Source organism: Salvelinus sp. IW2-2015, unplaced genomic scaffold (genome assembly GCF_002910315.2).
Source record: "Salvelinus sp. IW2-2015 unplaced genomic scaffold, ASM291031v2 Un_scaffold4403, whole genome shotgun sequence".
In the NCBI taxonomy this organism is placed as follows: Eukaryota; Metazoa; Chordata; class Actinopteri; order Salmoniformes; family Salmonidae; genus Salvelinus; species Salvelinus sp. IW2-2015.
In genome coordinates, this window is record NW_019945673.1 from 1 (window position 1) to 20,188 (window position 20,188).

A 20,188-nucleotide genomic window follows, 5' to 3' on the forward strand; every position below is an offset into this window, starting at 1 on the left:
GAGCTGGACAGAGAAAGACACGGACAAAGAGTTAGTAACCGAGCTGAAAGAGAAAGAGGAAGAAGAAAAGGAGAAAAGGAAGAGGAGAGACCGAGGAGGGGAGAGAGAAAGGGAAGAGAGTAGCGGAAGGGGGGAGAGGGAGGAGGAGAGAGAAGGAGGGAGTGAGGAGGTTAGGAGGAGGGAGGAGAGAGGGAGGGAGAGAGAGAAGAGGGGAAGAGGAGGAGGGACGGGAGAGAGAGGAGAGAGGGGAGGCAAGAGAGGAGAGAAAGGAGAGGGAAGAGGGGAGGGGGGAAGAGAGGAGAGGAGAGGGGAGCGAGAGGGGGGAGGGAAGAGGGAAAGGAGAGAGGAGGAGGAGGGAGAAGCCCAGGGGAAGAAGGGAGGAGAGGAAGAGGAGAGGAGAGGGAAGGAGGGGGAGGAGAGAAGGAGGGAGAAGGAAAAACGAAGGGAGAAAGACGGAGAGCGGAGAGAGGGAGAAGAGAGGAAGAGAGAGTGAGAGAGGAAGAAGAGAGAGGAAAGAAGTAGAAGACCGAACCGAGGGAGGGAAGGACGAAGAGGAGGGGAGAGGAGAAGAGAAGAAGAGAGAGAGCGGAGAGAAGTGACCGACCAGGAGGGGAGGAGGAAGAGAGGGGAGAAGGGAGGAAGAGAGAGAGAGGGAGCGACGGGGAGGGAGGGGAGAAGGAAAAAGAAGGGGGGGAGGGGAGAGGGAGAGGGAAAGAGGGAGGAAGGAAGGAAGGAGGAGGGGGAGGAGGAGTAGGGGGGGAGGAGAGGAGGGAGAGTGAGAATGGAGGAGAAAAGGGGAGGAGGGAAGGGGCGGAGGGGGGAAGGAGAGAAAGAGAGGAGGGAAGAGGAGAAGAGGGGAAGAAAGAGAAAGGAAGATAGTAGAGAAGAGGGGGAGGCGAAGGAAGAGACAGAAGAGAAAGTGAGCGAGGGAGAAGAAAGGAGGGAAGAGAAGGGAAGGGGAAGAGGAGGGGAGAGGGGGGGGAGAGCAAAGAGAGCAGGAGGGAAAGGGGAAGGAGTGAGGGGAAGTAGGGAAAGGGAGAGGGAGGGGAGGAGAGAGAGGAGGGAGGGGAAGGAGCAGAGAGGAAGAGAGAGAAAGGTAGAAGAGAGAGAGGGTGAGGAGGGCGAAAGTAGGAGGACAGGGGAAGAGAGAGAAGAAGGGGAAGAGGGTGAGAAGGGACGAGAGAGGGAGAGAAAGAGGAGGAAGAAGAAGAGAAGGGAAAATGGGAGTCGGGGGAGGGGGAGGAGGGAGGGAGAGGAGCAAGGAGAGAGGGAGGAGAGGCAGAGAGAGACCTGAGAGGAAGGGATAGGAGGGAGAAAGAGGGGAAAGGAGAGAGAGAGAGAGAAGGGAAAAGAGGAGAGAGGGGGCAGAAGGGAGAGAGGGCAGACCACCGAAGGGTGAGATGAGACAGAAGGGGAAGAAAGAGAGAGACGAGACTTGGGGAGGGAAAGAGGGAGGAGAAACGGAAAAAGAAGGAATAGGGAGAGAGGAGAGAGAGAGGAGGGAGGGGAAAGAGAGGGAGAAAGAGAAGGAAGGAGGGAGAGACGGGTGAGAGAGGAGAGGAAGAGAGGAAAGAAGAGGGAGAGGAGAGGGAGTAGAGGAGAGATGGAGAGGAAAGGGAGTAGAGAGGAGGGGGGAGGAAAAGGGGGAAGAGGGAGGCGGAAGAGGAGGAAGACCGAAAGAAGGAGGGAGGAAGTTGAGGAAGGAAAGCAGGGGGCAGAGAGCAGGGAAAGGAAGAAGGAGAGCGGGAAGAGAGGCGAGTAGACGGAGATAAGGAGAAGAAGAGGAGAAATGGGGAAAGAGGAGACAGAGTGGAGAGGGAAGGGAGATAGGAGGAGGAAGGGAGGGGGAAGGACGGAGAGGAGGGGGACAACCCCGAGGGAAGGTTAGAGGGAGGAAGAGAGAAGAGAGAAGGGAGGAAAGGGGGAAGAAAGAGGGGAGAAAAGAAAAAGAGCAGGAAAGAGAGGAGGAAGAGAGGGGAGGAGGCGGAGAGGGAAAGACCGAGAGGGGGGAGAGAAGAAAGGAGGGAGGAAGAGAGAAAAGAAAAGAAGGAGGGGGGGAAAAAAAAAGGGGGAAGTAGAGCAGGAAGAGAGGGAGGTAGACGAAGGTGGCAGAGGGACAGAAATCAGAGAAGGGAGGACCCCCCCCCGAGAAGAGGAGGAGAGCAGAGGGTTATAGGGCGAAGAGAAGACAAGCCAGGAGGAGGAGGAGGAGAAGGAGGAGAGAGAGGGGAGGAGGGGAAGGGAGAGAGAAGGAAGAAAGGAAGAAAGAAAGAGAAGAAGGGGGCGGAAAGGGGGAGAGAAGGAGGGAGAGAGAAGAGAGGGGGAGAAGGGAGGGAGAGAGAGAAGGAGGAAGAGGGGAGAGGACAGAGGGAAGAGGGAAGAGGAGGGGAGGAAGAAAGAGACGGTATAGAAGAGAAAAGAGAAGACCCCAGAAGAGATGAGAGAGGGGAGACATAGGGAGAGGAGGGAAAGAGAGAGGAGAAGGAGGTGAGAAGGAAAGGGAGAGAGGAGAGGGGGGGGAGGGAGGAAGAGAGCGGGAGGAAGAAAGGAGCAAGAAGGAGAGGAGGGAATGGAACAGGGAAGAGGAAGAAAGGAGGGGGAGGAGGGAGAGAGCGGAGGAGAGGAAGGAGGGGAGAAAGAGGGAATGAGACGAGAAGGAGACCCAGAGGGGGAAAGAAGAGAGACAGAGAGGAAAGGGGAAAGGAGGAAAGAGAGAGAGGAGAGAAGGAGGAAGGAAGGAGAAGGAGAGGAAAGAGGAGGAGGAGAGGGGAGGGAAGAGGGGAGGGAGGAGAGAGAAGACAGGGGAGAAGAGGAGGAGGAGAGAGAGGGGAGGCAAAAGGGAGCAAGAAAGACGGACAAAAGAGTTTAACCGAGCTGACATGCCTAAGACAGGACACAGAGTTAGTACCCCCCCGCCCCGAGCTGACAGACTAAGAGGAGGACAAGAAGTTGGTAAAACCGACTGAGACTGACAGAAAAACCTAAGAACCAGGAAAGAGTTAGTAGCCTAGTCAAACCCTGCTCTCGCCTCTCGAGCTGTGAACAGACTAAGACAGGACAAGAGTTCAGATACCCGAGCTGCCATGGAAGTACAGAGTAGACAGAAGAGTTATACCGGCTGACAGACTAAGAGCAGGACAAGAGTTAGTTACCTAGCTGAGCCTCAGAGTAAGACACAGGACAAGAGTTAGTACCGAGAGCTGACAGACTAAGACGGAAGAGTTAGTACCGCCAGCATCCGAGCGACAGAGAAGACACAGTCTAAACTATGTTCCTCTTTAACAATCTTATTTTGAATTTCAAATGAAAACTGTGATTTACATCAGCGATCAAAAATTTTGCATTTTATCTCTAAAACACCGCAAGCAGCAAAACCATCTTGTTGTACAGAACTAGAAGCCACCTCCTGAATATAACCATGAAGCTGGCCTCATCACTCCTGACATGACTGGTATAGTCCTGAATAACATGAAGCTGGCCTCATCCACCTCCATTACATGAAAGTGCCTTCATCACCTAATACAATGAAGCTGGCCTCGACACCTCCTGAAACGAGCTGGCCTAACTTGACTAAAGAAGCTGGCCTCATCTACCGTTCCTGAATATAACATGAATTGCACAGCACTCCTGTTACATGACTGCTCAATCACCTCCTGAGTACCTAACAGGAGAAGCGCTGGCCTCATCACTCCGAATATACAATGTAACTGGCTCAATTACCTCCTGAACTATAACATAAGCTGGCTCTTTATACACCTCCTGCGAATAGAACATTGAAGCTGGCTCTCACTCACTGAAAATAATAACATGAGCTGGCCCATCATAACCCTTACTGAAATAAACCATGAAGCTGGCTGCCATCACCCTCCTGAATATAAATTTGACTGGCCTCATCTCCCATAAAACATCCACAAGCTGCTTCTACTAGAATTAATTAACTAGAATGCTGGCCCTCATCACTCACTGAATATAACATGAAGCTGCCTCATCCGACTCCCTGAAATATAATGAAGGCAGCTGCGCCTCATCACCATCTCTGAATTATATTACATGAACGCTGGCCCTCATCACCTCCTCGAATTATACATGAATGCTGGCCTCATCACCTCACCTGAATATCAATAACATTGAAGCTGGCCTCGACATCACTGCCTTGAATATAACAGAAGCTGGCACTCATATCACCTCCTGAATCTTATACATGAAGCGTGGCCTCATCACCTCCTATGGAAACAGTTATCATGAGAGGGACAACCATGACATTCTAAAGAGATCGCGGCCAGCTACGTGACTAATGACACAGACGTGAGGTACAACAGATCGTGGAGGTACAACTACAGACCTGGAGATGACGAAGAACGTGAGTATACAAACACAGACGGGAGAACAAACTCGAGGTGACAACACAGACGTGGACAGGTGACAAACATCAGACGTCTGTGAGTGTAACGGTGACGCTGTCACACAGAGAACCCCGAGCGGGAACACAAGTGTTCGCAACCAGCACGTGAGCTAACAACACAGACTGGAGGGAATACACAACGTGGAGGTGACAACACAGCTTACGTTGGGTGCACCAAAATGTGAGACACACAGACGCTGGAGTGACAAACACCCAAGCATCCGTCGAGAGGGGTGACACACGACGTGGAGCGTGGCACACAGCCGTGGGGTAACAACACAAGACGTGGACGGACAACACATGACGGACGACGTGGAGTGTACACATGCACAACGTGGATTACGAGACGTGGCGACGGTGGAGGTACAACACAGTAACGGCAGGATGCCAACGAAGTAACAACACAGACGTGGAGGTGACAAACACAGACTGAGGACAGACGTGACGGAACACAGACGTGGAGGTGACAACACAGCACGTAACTGTCAACGAGAGGAGTGACAACGCAACGTGGAGGGTGACAAACGCAGACGTGGACGTGACAACACAAGACGTGGTGACAACGGAGGTGACAACACAGACGCTGGAGGTCAGACAACACAGACGCTGGAGGTTAACAGACTGAGACACAAGACGTGCGTATACCGAGGTGAAGGGACAACACAGACTGAGGTCCCGCGTGACGGATAACTCAACAGGACTCATGGAGTAACTACACAGACGTGGGAGGTAACTACACAGACGTGGAGGCGACGTGAGACGTACACCAGACGTGGAGGGACAACGCAGAGTGGAGGTGACAACGAGACAACAAGACGTGGCCGGTAACAACGCAGACGTGGAGGTGCACACACAGACGGAAGATGACAAACAGCGGAGTACAAGATGGAAGGTTGACAACACAGACGGTAACACACAGACGTGGAGATGAAACCAACAGTAACAGCCGTGGATGGTGACAAGCACAGACGTGGAGGTGACAACACAAGACGTGGAGGTGACAACGCGGACGTGGAGGTGACAACACAGACGTGGAGGTGACAACACAGACGTGGAGGTGAACACAGCGTGGAGGTGACAACACAGACGTTGGGGTACAAACAGACGTGGAGGTGACAACACAAGACGTGGAGGTGACAACACAGACGTGGAGTGACAACAGACGTGGAGGTGACAACACAGACGTGAACAACACAGACGTGGAGGTGACAACACAGACGTGAGGTGAACAACACAGACGTGGAGGTGACAACACAGACGTGGAGGTGACACACAGACGTGGAGGTTGACAACACAGACGTGGAGGTGACAAACACAGACGTGGAGTGAAACCAGACGTGGAGGTGACACACACGGTGGAGAGACAAACAGACGTGGAGGTGACAACAACGACGTGGAGGTGACAACACCAGACGTGGAGTGACAACACACGGACGTGGAGTGACAACACAGACGGTAACAACAGAGGTGGCCGAGGGACAACACAGACGGTAACAACACAGACGGTAACAACACAGACGGTAACAACACAGACCGTGGAGGTAACAACACAGGACGGTAAAAACACAGAAGAGTGACATACAAGACGTGGAGGTAACAACAAGACGTGGTAACAACACAGACGTGGCGATAACGTGGCGGGTAACAACACAACGTGGCGGTAACAACATAACAAGGCAAGGAGGAAAGTAGAGTTAGAAGTTTGTACCTGTTTTGTTTTTACCTTGCAGTTTCCCAGAAGCCCCTTGGACCCTCTTCCAGCTCAGGACCAGGCCACATTTCTACAAGATGGAGGAAAGGACAGGCAGAGGGGACCTCATCTGAGACTAAACACCAAAATGTCAGAGTGATCCATCATCATTCAATCACATTGGTTCATATAAGCCCTTTTTACATTAAAAAACAGTTGTCACAAAGGGTTTTACATTTTAACACGGACTACAACCCAAAGAACCGGAAGAACAGGATGAAGAAAGGAAAAAGAAAAACGTGAGAAGAACCAGAACCACAAACTAGAAATGGGTCATTTTCCTGAAGATACATTGTGTGCAGGGTTTTACAGTAATATGACTGAAACATGTATTGATCTCAGATGGATTGTCGGGGGTCAAAGGTAACCTGCCCTTTCATGTCAGAAAGTCATGACCATCATGATCAATTCCAGTCCCTTTGCTGAAGCGCTACGGGGGATACTCTACTCCATAACGATTTTATTTTATTTATTATTCTTGACATCAACAAAACTATAATTTTTACCTCCAGAAATGAGCCCAACAACATAAAAATGGTAAAAATTATTTTTAAAATATTGGACCATGGATATGGGTCTCCCGAGTGGCGCAGCGGTCACTACAGACATCCTGGTTCGAATCCAGGCTGTATTACAACTGGCCGTGATAGGGAGTCCCATAGGGCTGCGCACAATTGATGTAAACCTACAGTAGGTATCTCTCCAGGAACAGGGTTGGAGAGCCCTGGACTAGATAGATGTAAACCTACAGTAGGTATCTTCTCCAGGAAACAGGGTTGGAGAGCCCTGGACTAGATAGATGTAAACCTACAGTAGTATCTTTCCGGAACAGTTGGAGACCTGGACTAGATAGATGTAAACCTACAGTAGTATCTCTCCAGAACAGGTTGGAGCCCTGGACTAGATAGATGTAAACCTACAGTAGGTATCTCCCAGGAACAGCGTTGGAGAGTCCTGGACTAGATAGATGTAAACCTCAGTAGGTATCTCTCCAGGAACAGGGTTGGAGGACCTGGACTAGATAGATGTAAACCACAGTAGGTATCTCTCCAGGAACAGGTTGGAGAGCCCTGGACTAGATAGATGTAAACCTACAGTAGGTATCTCCCAGGAACAGGGTTGGAGAGCCCTGGACTAGATAGATGTAAACCTACAGTAGGTATCTCTCCAGGAACAAGGTTGGAGAGCCCGACTAGATAGATGTATAACCTACAGTAGGTATCTCTCCAGGAACAGGGTTGGAGAGCCCTGGACTAGATAGATGTAAACCTAAGTAGGTATCTCTCCAGGAACAAGGTTTGAGAGCCCTGGACTAGATAGATGTAAACCTACAGTAGGTATCTCTCCAGGAACAAGGTTGGAGGAGCCCTGGACTAGATAGATGTAAACCTACAGTAGGTATCTCTCCAGGAACAGGGTTGGAGAGCCCTGGACTAGATAGATGTAAACCTAAGTAGGTATTCTCTCCAGGAACAGGGTTGGAGAGCCCTGGACTAGATAGATGTAAACCTACAGTAGGTATCTCTCCAGGAACAGGGTTGGAGAGCCTGGACTAGATAGATGTAACCTACAGTAGGTTATCTCTCAGGAACAGGGTTGGAGAGCTCTGGACTAGATAGATGTAAACCTACAGTAGGTATCTCTCCAGGAACAAGGATGGCTCTTGCAACTTCAATGCGCCTCGATAGGAATATTTATCTGGCATTGAACAAGCCGACTAAAGTAAACAGGTCAACTATTCTATAGGTTTGTCTGAGTTTGTTCCAAACAACATTACATTGCAAAAATAGTAGACTGGAAAGTTACATCCTGAGTGATAAAGTAGAGGCTATGAATGACTTTACCAGCAGGCTACATTAGGCTAGACACCGCTGTCTGAGTCGAGCGCCGTGGTGGTAAGCATTACAGATTGTTTAATTCACTTCATCTGAACATCAGAGTGTCAGCAACAATCATGCATGTCAGGGCAGTGCACACAGCGTAACAGAGAAAATGTCATATTTGAGAACTTATTAGGGAATATATTTAATAAAAGGAATATATTTAATAAGGGGAATATATTTATTTGGGAATATATTTTGTAGAACAGACATGCTTCTGTATTAGGCTATGTGATCTCCAAACCCCCCCGACTGATCTGAAAAAMGACCTCTCCAGAATCCATACGACAGAAATCCGTCACAGTGACTGAGAACTTTAACCCCYGTGTGTGTGTGACTTGGTTAAGCTGGACAAAAGTATTTCTATAAAAAAATTCCAACCCTTGTTTCCAATCCCAGGCCTGCTTACCGCTAGCAGTTGTCTGACCAGCATGTCYGAAGCCTTCTCYGAGATGTTCCCTACAAACACTGTAGTGGTGGGACCTCCACCGCCCCCATCCTGGATCTCCTTGGCTCTGACTGGGTTCAGCTCTTTCCTCTGAGCAGGAGGCTTCTGGACCATAGACACTGTGGTAGGAACCAGGACCTGCAATACAACACAATACACACATTAGGAAATAAGAGTTGTCTGCCAGCCAGTGTGATGAACTTATACTTCGTGTGTGTGTGTGTGTGTGTGATAATAACAGTTCAAGCTCACCGTAGGTGCAGAGGTCATTATCCCCATGTGGACTGGAATCATGGGYGTACCTGGGAGAAGACCGAGAGACATCATCATAATCTATCACCTTCAAACTCTTCACTCAGTAGATCTGAATATCAATATCCCTTAAAGTGGACGAAGAATGTTCTGATATCAATGAAATATGTTTGCTAATGTGGGTGATTGTTAATGGGACAATTGATGACTACAACCAACAAACTAGTAGTTGTTTGAAATATAAAAATTAAAAAAATAACGGTGGTGCACATGAATGTTATAAACGTATCGTTCTATTTATCGTTATCGCATCAATTCAGGCAATTTTTCGCGATATGGATATTTGTCCATATTGCCCAGCTCTACTAGACTTTATCCCACCTGCTGGGACTCCCTGGGGGAACCCTGCGAAGTGGGGAGGGCGAATCCCGGGGGGCAACTGGGGGAGGCGGTTCAGGTGAGGGGGGTACGACATCTTGGGAGGTGGAGTGACCTGGGGGAACAAGAAGAGACGCACAGGTTTRGGGACTATCATGGGGGTACCCCTGGATAGATTCTGGCCTGCGGGGATAAACTAGCTAGGCTAGCTATACCGGCTAGCTTAGGTTACTGCTATCCTAGATATTTGGTTACACTACACAACCTATAATAGCCATGCATTTAAACATTCCACAAAGAAGGTTAAATTCTATATACTGGCTGGTTAGCTAATCWATGCAACAAAAGCGTTTTCTAGTTCACATTTCCTGCTAGCTGGTAGATACCACCGCTACCACGCAAGTTAGCTAGCTAGCTAACTTTGCTAACGTTATGGCCCTTTACTAAAATAGTTTAGTGTTAACATACCTGAAAACAGGCGGCGTGCACACAATGTACTCTTGTATCAATGTATTATATCTGGTTTCATATAAGTCAGTCTAAATTACTATATGAACGATATTTGATCGGTCTTCAATAGCTAACTTGCTAGCTACGTTATGCCTGTAACAAGGACCTGTGTTTTTTGCAATGSATTATGGGATATGCCATTTTAAAAAAATTAAAAAGTTTACAATTTTTCAACACTTGGGGGCGACAGAGGTACATACTGGTCCAAAATACCCCTGTTTATGATAGTACGGTAGCCTGGCTCCATACCACCGTTTAGGTTTTTATGTTTTTGCTCCAAAACAGGTCAACAGAACAGACACAAACCACTGTATTTAGGTGATGAGAAGCTGTACCCACGGGCAACGTTCTGTTACATTATATTCTTCAATAACMACAACACAATTCATATAAATTATTGTATTTCCACAAAATAAAAACAATGGTTGACTTTTACTGAATAGCCCATAATAAAAAATATACCTATTTGCTATTTTAATAAGCCTTTCTTAGCCCCCCCCCCTAAAACAGGCTTATTGAAATAGCAAATTGGTATATGGCCAATAGGTATATGGCCAAAACTCCACTGCATGTAAACATGGGGTACAGACTGATATCTAATATGTTTTGCACAATTATGGAAAGCACACATCGAGGTCAAGCAACATGTTTGTCAACCGCAGTTTGCTGTGTTGGTGGAAATTTCCGTCCCTGCGAAATTGCGGGATCATGGGTGCGTTTCAGAAACACAAGACACTCCTTCGGAACAAACCCATCTATTGGACACATCTCATTGGCTAGTGCGAAGGTGTGGCATATGGTATTGACGCACGTTCCCCAATGAGGTTTGGCCGGTGTAGGCCGTCATTGTAAATAATAATTTGTTCTTAATTAACTGACGTGCCTAATTAAATAAAGGTTMAATCAAAAATAAAATAATAATAATTTGATTTGGGGTATAAAAAAATAAAAWAATAATACGGCCCAGTGATGTTTARAGACAAATKAARGGTTACACATTTCTGTTGATCGTGCTCTTGGCATCTCATGAATATTAATGAGATCAAAGGGAGCATAAGACCAGCCCCCGGCAGAGCATCAACATCATAAGAGAGAGGGGGGATCTTACAGAAGAGGTTTTGAATCGCAGCCTTGGTCGTTAAACGGTTGTTATCAATTATTTTGACGTTAACGGATAAATTAAATAGGATTTTAGAATGACTTTAAGAGGGCCACTGTGTCGTCTTCTACGGACGCAACTCAACAATACCTGTCAGAGCAGAACTCATTCTGTGGCTGTTTTAGGAGCCCCATTCTCAAAAGGACAGGTAAGGAAAAAGCTCATATACTATTAGGATTCATTTATTGAATATGATTATTTGATTAGGCTATTTCGTTTACCAGAATTATTGAACGTTGTCGTTTTTTCTTTTAGAAAAGGAGAGGGGTGGAAAATGGACCCAAAGCCATCAGAGATGCTGGTCTGATCGAGAGACTTTCACATCTGGGTAAGTGATGGAAAATCTTAAAATTATAAAATAAACTTAGAAATGTACTGTTGGATTGAAACAATTGTATATAAAACKTATTCTAACCCTGAAATAGGTTAATGGTTCATGTGAGAGCTGCTTCCTCTTTTCCTTCTATTAGGGGAAGTAAAGCATGTATTACATCAGTCTTTTACTATAAATGGGTATAAGCTAATGTTGCCAAACAAAGAAAACAACCATATTTAGGATATTGTTTAGATCTTGAATGCTGGCGATCTAAACAGATTTTTTWTTTTTTATCTAAAACGATTATTATCTCGAAAATAAAACGGTAAAAGAGCGGTTTTGTTGGGCCACATGGGCGAGAAAGAATGAGCAAGTCTCTGCTGTCGTCACCCCTTACGCACATACAGAGCCTTCCCCGAAAAAGCGAACTCTCTCCTCCCATTTAGGACTACAGCTTTTCCTTTGTACCCTCCCGCCTATAATAGATTAATTGGAGCCCCTATCGCCGTGTTGAATGTTTGAAAGATGGTACGAAAAAATAGTTTGTGTAAACCTTAACAGTGAGATTGTATCACACATCCGGCTCCATGTGACTGCATACGATAACGTTGCTGTCTTTGGTAATACCCAAACTGTCTTCCAATCCAGAGTAAACCGTGGACTTGTTTCAGACCGTGGACCAATCTGAGCAAGGAGGCGCACAAATTGCGTCAGACAATATGCATACACATCCTAATAATTAATAATTAAAAGGGTCAGATCTTAATTGTGAAAAGATAAAATAATCTACATAGGCTAGGCTTGGCTAGGGATGCCACACAGAACGAGTTTTTCTCAGCAAAACGTGTCGCATTAAAGCATTAGTTGGTAAATCGTAGAACATTGTCCATGTGTGAGGCTACCTGTCTGCCTAAGGAGACTATACGGACCAGTCTGAGCAGAGGGGCATTCATTTCCACAGACAAGATGATTCCACTTCTAAACCAATGGGATTATTGTCAGGTCATAAATAGTGAGGCCTATGATGTCTCAGCACACACACAACACATCTGAATGAAGTGCAGCAAGCAAGCCTACATCTAGTTGAGTGTAAAAGTTAAAGTGAGACACAAATGTTCCAGTGTAGAGATCCCCAGGTTCAGTTCTGGAATGTGCAAGTCATTTCCTGTAATCTTAGCCCCATCTCATCCCTGAGCGCTCAGCTGTGGGACAGATCAACAGCTTGCACTCATGGCACAGGCAAAGGTGCTTTTTTGGCAGTTACCCAATAAACCGTCCCACCCAGTCAACCGTTCCCAGGGACAGCCTGCAGTGTAATATGAGAAGCCTATCTTTAGATTGTGTTTTTTCTCTCTCTCTCTGTTGTCGGATGTGGACCACTGTCATACTTTTAACAAGACATCAAAGTCTTTAAGAAACACCATTTTTAAATACACTAGTCCAGGGGGATTTTATGGCATTTTAAAGTGCTTTTATATGAGCTCAGACTACTGGTACATTTATAMGAATTTGTGACCTCTATTGTAATTTGCAGCTCATTGGGAACAAAATGTTCCAGTTTACTCCTCCTTAAGTAAAGGCCTTTAGTCTATYGAGAGCTTTGAGACCAATGCTTTGTTCATCTCCTGCTGTGTCCAAGCATGTGCCTTGTTGATATGACTCATGATCTCTTGTAAAATCATTCACTTGATATGCAATATGGTGCTATTTCAGTTGTTTTGTAAAATCACATTCACTTGATGTGCTACATGGTGCTATTTTAGTTGTTTGTAAAAGTGGACTTAACTGCTGAGATGAGAAGTTTATTAAAAACAAAAGTATGAAAAGTAAATAACTTTTTCTGATGCCAATTTGGCAACAGGGAGAATAAAAAAATTATATCCTCCTTTTAATATCTAGAAGACTGAGATGGTCAGTCATTGTGCACTTGTCAAGATGGGGAAACATCCCTTTGAACTGCATCAAATATCACTGACATTGCGTCAAGTGTAAATACATACTGTATTAGATCATGATTGCGAGTACTGGATTCAGCTATTCCTGTCCAGTGKTCTAAGATGGTAACACGGGGGGGGGGGGGTGTATTAGACATAACGAGGTACCACATTGGTCCCCTCTTAATCAGCAGAGTAACTCTACACCCACCAATCCGGTGGAATATTGTCACCCACAGACGTTGTTTCAAATCCCTTGTTTACTTCAACTCGTAAGTCATTAGTCCGAGGTGCCAATACTAGTAGATGGGGGTGCATTGCAACCCAATTTCCAACAAATTCCTTTGTGTTTACTTCGTTGCCACCGTAGCAGTGGTAGCAAGAGGTGATCTTGTCTTGGAGAAACCTGAGAGGACACACATGGGAAATGGAACACATGGAAAGTAGTGCCCAGTCAGACATACAGGGGTTCCAGCGACAGCTTGAATGACTCCGTCTTGGCAATCAGAGATGATATGAGAGGGGGGGTGTAAGGACAGCAAGGGTAGAGGGGGTTGGACATCAGAGCCTGGAGAAAGACCTAATGCCTTTGGGGTGGAAAGTAGCCTAGTGGTTAGAGCGTTGGACTAGTAACCCAAAAGGTTGCTGGATCGAATCCCTGAGTTGACAAGGTAAAAATCTGTCGTTCTGCCCCTGAACAAGGCAGTTAACCCACTGTTCCCCGGTAGGCTGTCATTGTAAATAAGAATTTGTTCTTAACTGACTTGCCTACTTTAAATACGAGGTAAAACAACAGTTTTGTCATCAACTTCCTGACATTTATAATCCTAGTAAAGTAATTAATTGCCTGTCAGTTAGGATCACCACTTTATTTTAAGAATTGTAATGTCAGAATAATAGTTGGGAGAATGTATGATTATTTCCCTGCTTTTATTTCTGTCATCCATATTCCCAGTGGGTCAGAAGTTTAACATACACTCAATTAGTATTGGTAGCATTGCCTTTAAATTGTTTAAACTTGGGTCAAACGTTTTCGGTGTAGCCTTCCACAGTTCCCACAATAAGTTGGGTGAATTTTGGCCCATTCCTCCTGACAGAGCTGGTGTAACTTAGTCAGGTTTGTAGTTCTCCTTGCTCGCACACACTTTTTCAGTTTGCCCACACATATTTTCTATAAGATTGAGGTCAGGGGCTTTGTGATGGCCACTCCAATACCCTTGACTTTGTTGTCCTTAAGGCCATTTGACAACAACTTTGAAGTATGCTTGGGGTCATTGTCCATTTGGAAGACCCTTTTGCTACCAAAGCGCTTTAACTCCTGACTGATGTCTTGAGATGTTGCTTCAATATATCCACATAATTTTCCTGCCTCATGATGCCATCTATTTTGTGAAGTGCACTAGTCCCTCCTGCAGCAAAGCACCCCCACAACATGATGCTGCCACCCCCGTGCTTCACGGTTGGGATGGTGTTCTTTCGGCTTGCAAGCGTCCCCCTTTTTCCTCCAAACATAACAATGGTCATTATGGCCAAAACAGTTCTATTTTTGTTTCATCAGACCGGATGACATTTCTCCAAAAAGTATGATCTTTGTCCCCATGTGCAGTTGCAAACCGTGTCTGGCTTTTTTTATGGCGTTTTGGAGCAGTGGCTTCTTCCTTGCTGCTGAGCGGCCTTTCAGGTTATGTCGATATAGGACTCGTTTTACTGTGGATATAGATACTTTTGTACCTGTTTCCTCCAGCATCTTCACAAGGTCCTTTGCTGTTTTCTCTGGATTTGATTGCACACTTTTCGCACCAAGTACGTTCATCTCTAGGAGACAGAACACCGTCTTGTTCCTGAGCGGTATGACGGCTGTGTGGTCCCATGGTGTTTTATACTGCGTACTATTGTTTGTATAGATGAACGTTTACCTCAGGCGTTTAGAAATTGCTCCCAATGTAGGAACCAGACTTTGTGGAGGTCTACAATTTTTTTTTTTCTGAGGTCTTGCTGATTTCTTTTGATTTTCCCATGATGTCAAGCAAAGAGGCACTGCATGTGAAGGTAGGCCTTTAATACATCACAGGTAAACCTCCAATTGACTCAAATGATGTCAATTACCTATCAGAAGCTTCTAAATCCATGACATAATTTTCTGGAATTTTCCAAGCTGTTTAAAGGGGCACAGTCAACTTAGTGTATGTAAACTTCTGACCCACTGGATTGTGATACAGGGAACTAATCTGTCTGTAAACAATTGTTGGAAAAATGTTTTGTGTCATGCACAAAGTAGATGTCCTAACCGACTTGCCAAAACTATAGTTTGTTAACAAGACATTTGTGGAGTGGTTGAAAAACTTCAGACTTCAACTGTGTATGTAGGTAKGTAKGTATGTATGTATGTATGTATGTATGTATGTATGTATGTATGTATGCGTGTAGCTTAATGTGACAGTGAAAATTCCGCCACAACCGTCTGGGCCACAAACTCACATCCCTTCGCATGCACCGTAACACAACAAGCTCTAAAAGCAGCGTCCATCCAACAAACCCAGAAAAGCCAAGGCTGTTTCTAGATCTGGGGCGACTTCTAGGTCTCAGGAATCCATTAGTTATGCACTTAGCCATTAACAAAATACCCCCAACAATTCATCCATTTGCTGTTAAATTAATCCAGTTTTTATTTTTATTTTTTTTATTTTTTTWWAAACAATAATGAATATAAAAAATACCTTTTTAATTTCCTCATACAGATTACCCAGTGCATGACTTTGGAGACCTGAGCTTCCAGCATCTGGAGAAGGACGAGCCTTACATGCATRTCCCCTTCCCTCGCACTGTGGGCAGAGCTAACAAACTGCTGTCAGGGGCCGTCAGCAACGCTGTGGGAGCCGGACACACTACCGTCATGCTGGGAGGAGACCACAGGTACATACCACAACAACCCACGTCATGTTCTCGGAGAACACTGTGGTTATTTTAGCAACAGCGACTTATAGAACTGTCAACATTGACAGTGTTATGAAATTAAGTACTACGCAGGCTTAGGACCCTAGAACTCTCTGACTAAAGAGTTCARTCTTGGTTTCATCATACCRGAGAATCTTGTTTCTCATGGTCTGAGAATCTTTAGGTGTGTTTTGGCAAACTCCAAGCGGGCTTTCATGTGCCTTTTACTGAGAAGTGGCTTCCGTCTGGCCACTCTACCATAAAGGCCTGGTGGAGTGCTGCAGAGATGGTCAAACACTAAACTCTGGGTTAAGTAGGACATTGGAAACTGGCAGTAACCAGTTTCTTTATGATAGTGACACATATAGGTCCGTGTTCCCTGGGAGGGTGGAATAATGGTGATTGGATTCTAACTCACTTCCTGATCTCTCTCCTCGCAGCCTGGCCATTGGTTCAGTGGAAGGCCACGCCAAGCAGTGTCCTGACCTGTGTCTGATCTGGGTCGATGCCCACGCTGACATAAACACGCCCTTCACCTCTCCCTCAGGCAACCTCCACGGACAGTCGGTGGCCTTCATGATCAAAGAGCTGCAGAACAAGGTAAGAGAACGAGGCCTTGGGGCACTCTCACTAGCCTGGTTCTTCCCCTGGGACAAGCCACCTTTTTAAGAATACGATAGGAGTCTACAACCACGGTCGCGGGGGCAAGCCTGATCCCAGATCTGTTGTGCTGTATAACCTCTTTCAGATACCATAGGAGTCTCAAACCAACGTCTCAGGGGCAAGCCGCGTCCAGATCTGTTTGTGCTGTATAACCTGTCGTTTAAGATACATAAGGAGTCTACAACCACGGCTCAGGGCATAAGCCTGATCCCAGATCTGTTTTTGTGCTGTATAACCTTCTTTAAGATACATAGGAGTCTCCAACCACGTCGCGGGGCAAGCCAGGTCCCAGATCCGATATTTTGTGCTTAGTACACTACACACGTTCTTTATATGCATCACCCAAGAACGAGACCACACTTAGGCACACTCCAGCTACAGGGCAGAGGGAGTGTCACCAGATCTGTTTGTGCTGTATCACCTTCTTTAAGATCATAGGAGTCTACAACACGTCCTCAGGGCAAGCCAGTCGTCACAGATCTTGTTTTGTGCTGTTATAACCTTTTAAGATACCATAGGAAATCTACAACCACGTCTCAGGGCAAGCTGATCCGCAGATCTGTTGTGCTGTATAACCTTCTTTTAAGAATACGCATAGGAGTCTACCAACCCCCGTCTCAGGGCATAGCCTGATCCCAGATCTGTTTGTGCTGTATGAACCTCTTTAGAATACCATATGGAGTTACCACTATGCTCTCACGGGCAAAGCCTGATCCAGAGATCTGTTTGTGCTGTATAACCTTCTTTAAGATACCAGTAGGAGTCTACAACTATGTCTCAGGGGCAAGCCTGAATCCATGAATCTGTTTTGTGCTGTATAAACCTTCTTTAAGATACATAGGAAGTCTATCAACTATGTCTGCAGGGCAAGCCAGGTCCTCAGATCTGTTTGGGTGCTGTATTAACCTTGCTTAAGATACCATACGGAGTCTACAACCACGTCTCAGGGCAAGCCTGATCAGATCTGTTTTTGTGTCTGTTAACCTTCTATAAGATGATCCATCAGTGAGTCTTACAACCAACGTTCAGGGTGCAAGCCTGATCCACGATCTGTTTGTGCTGTAATAACCTTCTTCTTTAAGATACATAGGAGGTCTACAACCTATGCTCTCAGGGCAAGCCTGATTCAGATCTGTTTTGTGTCTGTACACCTAGCTAATTCTGTGTTAAGGTATACCACTAGGAGTCTACACCCACAGCATTCCTGAGACAAGCTGATGGTAACCACGCATCTGTTGTGCTGTATAGAGGTACCCTTCTTTTAGATACCATAGGAGTCTAAACTAGTCCGCGGGGCAAGCCAAGGTCCCAGATCTGTTTTGTGCTGTAAATAACCTTCTTCTAATGATAATCAATTACTGCAGTCATAACATAACCTACGCTACAGTGCTACTCGATGTGCTCAAGACTCTGTGTTTTGATGGTCGTGAGGTTACATCAAATCTGGCACACTCTCGTTTAGATACATGGGGAGGTAACCGGAGTCTACAACAACGTGCGGGGACAAGCCTCCAGATCTACTCTACACCTCGGATCATCTCATGATCTCGGTTGTATTGGAGACGCTTCTTGTAGCGGTACGCCTGTCTATATCCGCTATTTGTTATTTTACTGCTGCTCTTTATTACTTGTTACTTTTATCTATTATTCTATCCGTATTTTTTTTTTTACGGTATTGTTGGTTAGGGTTTTTCAGTAAGCATTTCACTGTAAGTCCTACACCTGTTGTATTTGGCGCATGTGACTAATAAAATTAGATTTTTTTTTACTACTGCTATACTACTACTGTAAACCAAGGGTTTTAACTGTGTGTGTTATAATCCAGATTTGTACTTAGTAGTGTACAGAGAAGTGTACTTACTACTCTCCCGGGTCTACGTCTCTCAGGCCAATGTAGACCAGGTTCTTTAGCCGACAGGAAGGGCCTCACCCAGGAGAAGCCTGGGAGCTCTGGCATCTACAGACAAACAATAACAAGAGGTGAGTATCAGGGCAGAGGAGTTTTACTGTCGTAAAGTGTAGCCTTGTTGTAGTGAGAATAAAGCCTGCTCTCAGAACATGACATCATAACATAAATCCAATAGGAGTAGGTTAAGTAGATCTGGGACCTGGCTTGCCCCGCGACGTGGTTGTAGACTCCTATGGTATCTAAAAGAAGGTTATACAGCACAAACAGATCTGGGATCAAGGCTTGCCCTGAGACGTGGTTGTAGACTCCTATGGTATCTTAAAGAAGGTTATACAGCACAAACAGATCTGGGACCTGGCTTGCCCCGCGACGTGGTTGTAGACTCCTATGGTATCTAAAAGAGGTTATACAGCACAAACAGATCTGGGATCAGGCTTGCCCTGAGACGTGGTTTGTAGACTCCTATGGTATCTTAAAGAAGGTTATACAGCACAAACAGATCTGGGATCAGGCTTGCCCTGAGACATAGTTGTAGACTCCTATGGTATCTTAAAGAAGGTTATACAGCACAAACAGATCTGGGATCAGCTTGCCCTGAGACGTGTTGTAGACTCCTATGGTATCTTAAAGAAGGTTATACAGCACAAACAGATCTGGGATCAGGCTTGCCCTGAGACGTGGTTGTAGACTCCTATGGTATCTTAAAAGAAGTTATTACAGCACAAACAGATCTGGGACCTGGCTTGCCCTGAGACATAGTTGTAGACTCCTATGGTATCTTAAAGAAGGTTATACAGCACAAACAGATCTGGGATCAGGCTTTGCCTGAGACATAGTTGTAGACTCCTATGGTATCTTAAAGAAGGTTATACACACACAAACAGATCTGGGATCAGGCTTGCCCTGAGACAAGTTGTAGACTTCCTATGGTATCTTAAAGAAGGTTATACAGCACAAACAGATCTGGGATCAGGCTTGCCTGAGGACGTGGTTGTAGACTCCTATGGTATTCTTAAAGAAGGTTAATACAGCACAAACAGATCCTGGATCAGGCTTGCCCTGAGACGTGGTGTAGACTCCTATGGTATCTTAAAGAAGGTTATACAGCACAAACAGATCTGGGACCTGGCTTGCCCTGAGACGTGGTTGTAGACTCCTATGGTATCTTAAAGAAGGTTATTACAGCACAAACAGATCTGGACCTGGCTTGCCCTGAGACGTGTTGTAAGATTCTATGGTATCTTAAAGAAGGTTATACAGCACAAACAGATCTGGGCACCTGGCTTGCCCGCGACGTGGTTGTAGACTCCTATGGTACTTAAAGAAGGTTATACAGCACAAACAGATCTGGGATCAGGCTTGCTGAGACGTGGTTGTAGACTCCTATGGTATCTTAAAGAAGGTTATACAGCACAAACAGATCTGGGACTGGCTTGCCCTGAGACGTGTTGTAGACTCCTATGGTATCTTAAAGAGGTTATACAGCACAAACAGACTCTGGATCAGGCTTGCCCCGCGACGTGGTTTGTAGACTCCTATGGTATCTTAAAAAGGTTATACAGCACAAACAGATCTGGGATCAGGCTTGCCTCGTGACGTGGTTGTAGACCCTATGGTATCTAAACGATAACCAGATAGTTATAATAGTCTACA

The 20,188-nt window shown here is 45.8% G+C and overlaps 2 protein-coding genes across 2 annotated transcripts in view; one reads left to right on the forward strand and one right to left on the reverse strand.

Annotated features, from left to right (window-relative positions):
• Positions 1–6,061: 6,061 nt before the first annotated feature.
• On the reverse strand, positions 6,062–9,724 carry LOC112077246 (RNA-binding protein 25). The gene is made up of 5 exons (XM_024143799.2): positions 9,579–9,724; positions 9,114–9,225; positions 8,733–8,782; positions 8,442–8,618; positions 6,062–6,183 (listed from the first exon to the last, which is right to left on the reverse strand). Exons 2-5 carry the CDS (start codon positions 9,205–9,207, stop codon positions 6,097–6,099), a joined length of 408 nt encoding a protein of 135 aa, XP_023999567.2. The 5' UTR covers positions 9,208–9,225; positions 9,579–9,724; the 3' UTR covers positions 6,062–6,096.
• A 969-nt stretch (positions 9,725–10,693) lies between these two features.
• Positions 10,694–20,188, forward strand: part of arg2 (arginase 2) — a 16,476-nt gene continuing 6,981 nt past the window's right edge. Inside the window, exons 1-4 of the mRNA XM_070441619.1 lie at positions 10,694–10,927; positions 11,035–11,107; positions 15,768–15,942; positions 16,404–16,563. Of these exons, the coding sequence (XP_070297720.1) occupies positions 10,817–10,927; positions 11,035–11,107; positions 15,768–15,942; positions 16,404–16,563 (519 nt within the window). The 5' untranslated portion in view covers positions 10,694–10,816. The remainder of the gene's footprint in view (positions 10,928–11,034; positions 11,108–15,767; positions 15,943–16,403; positions 16,564–20,188) is intronic.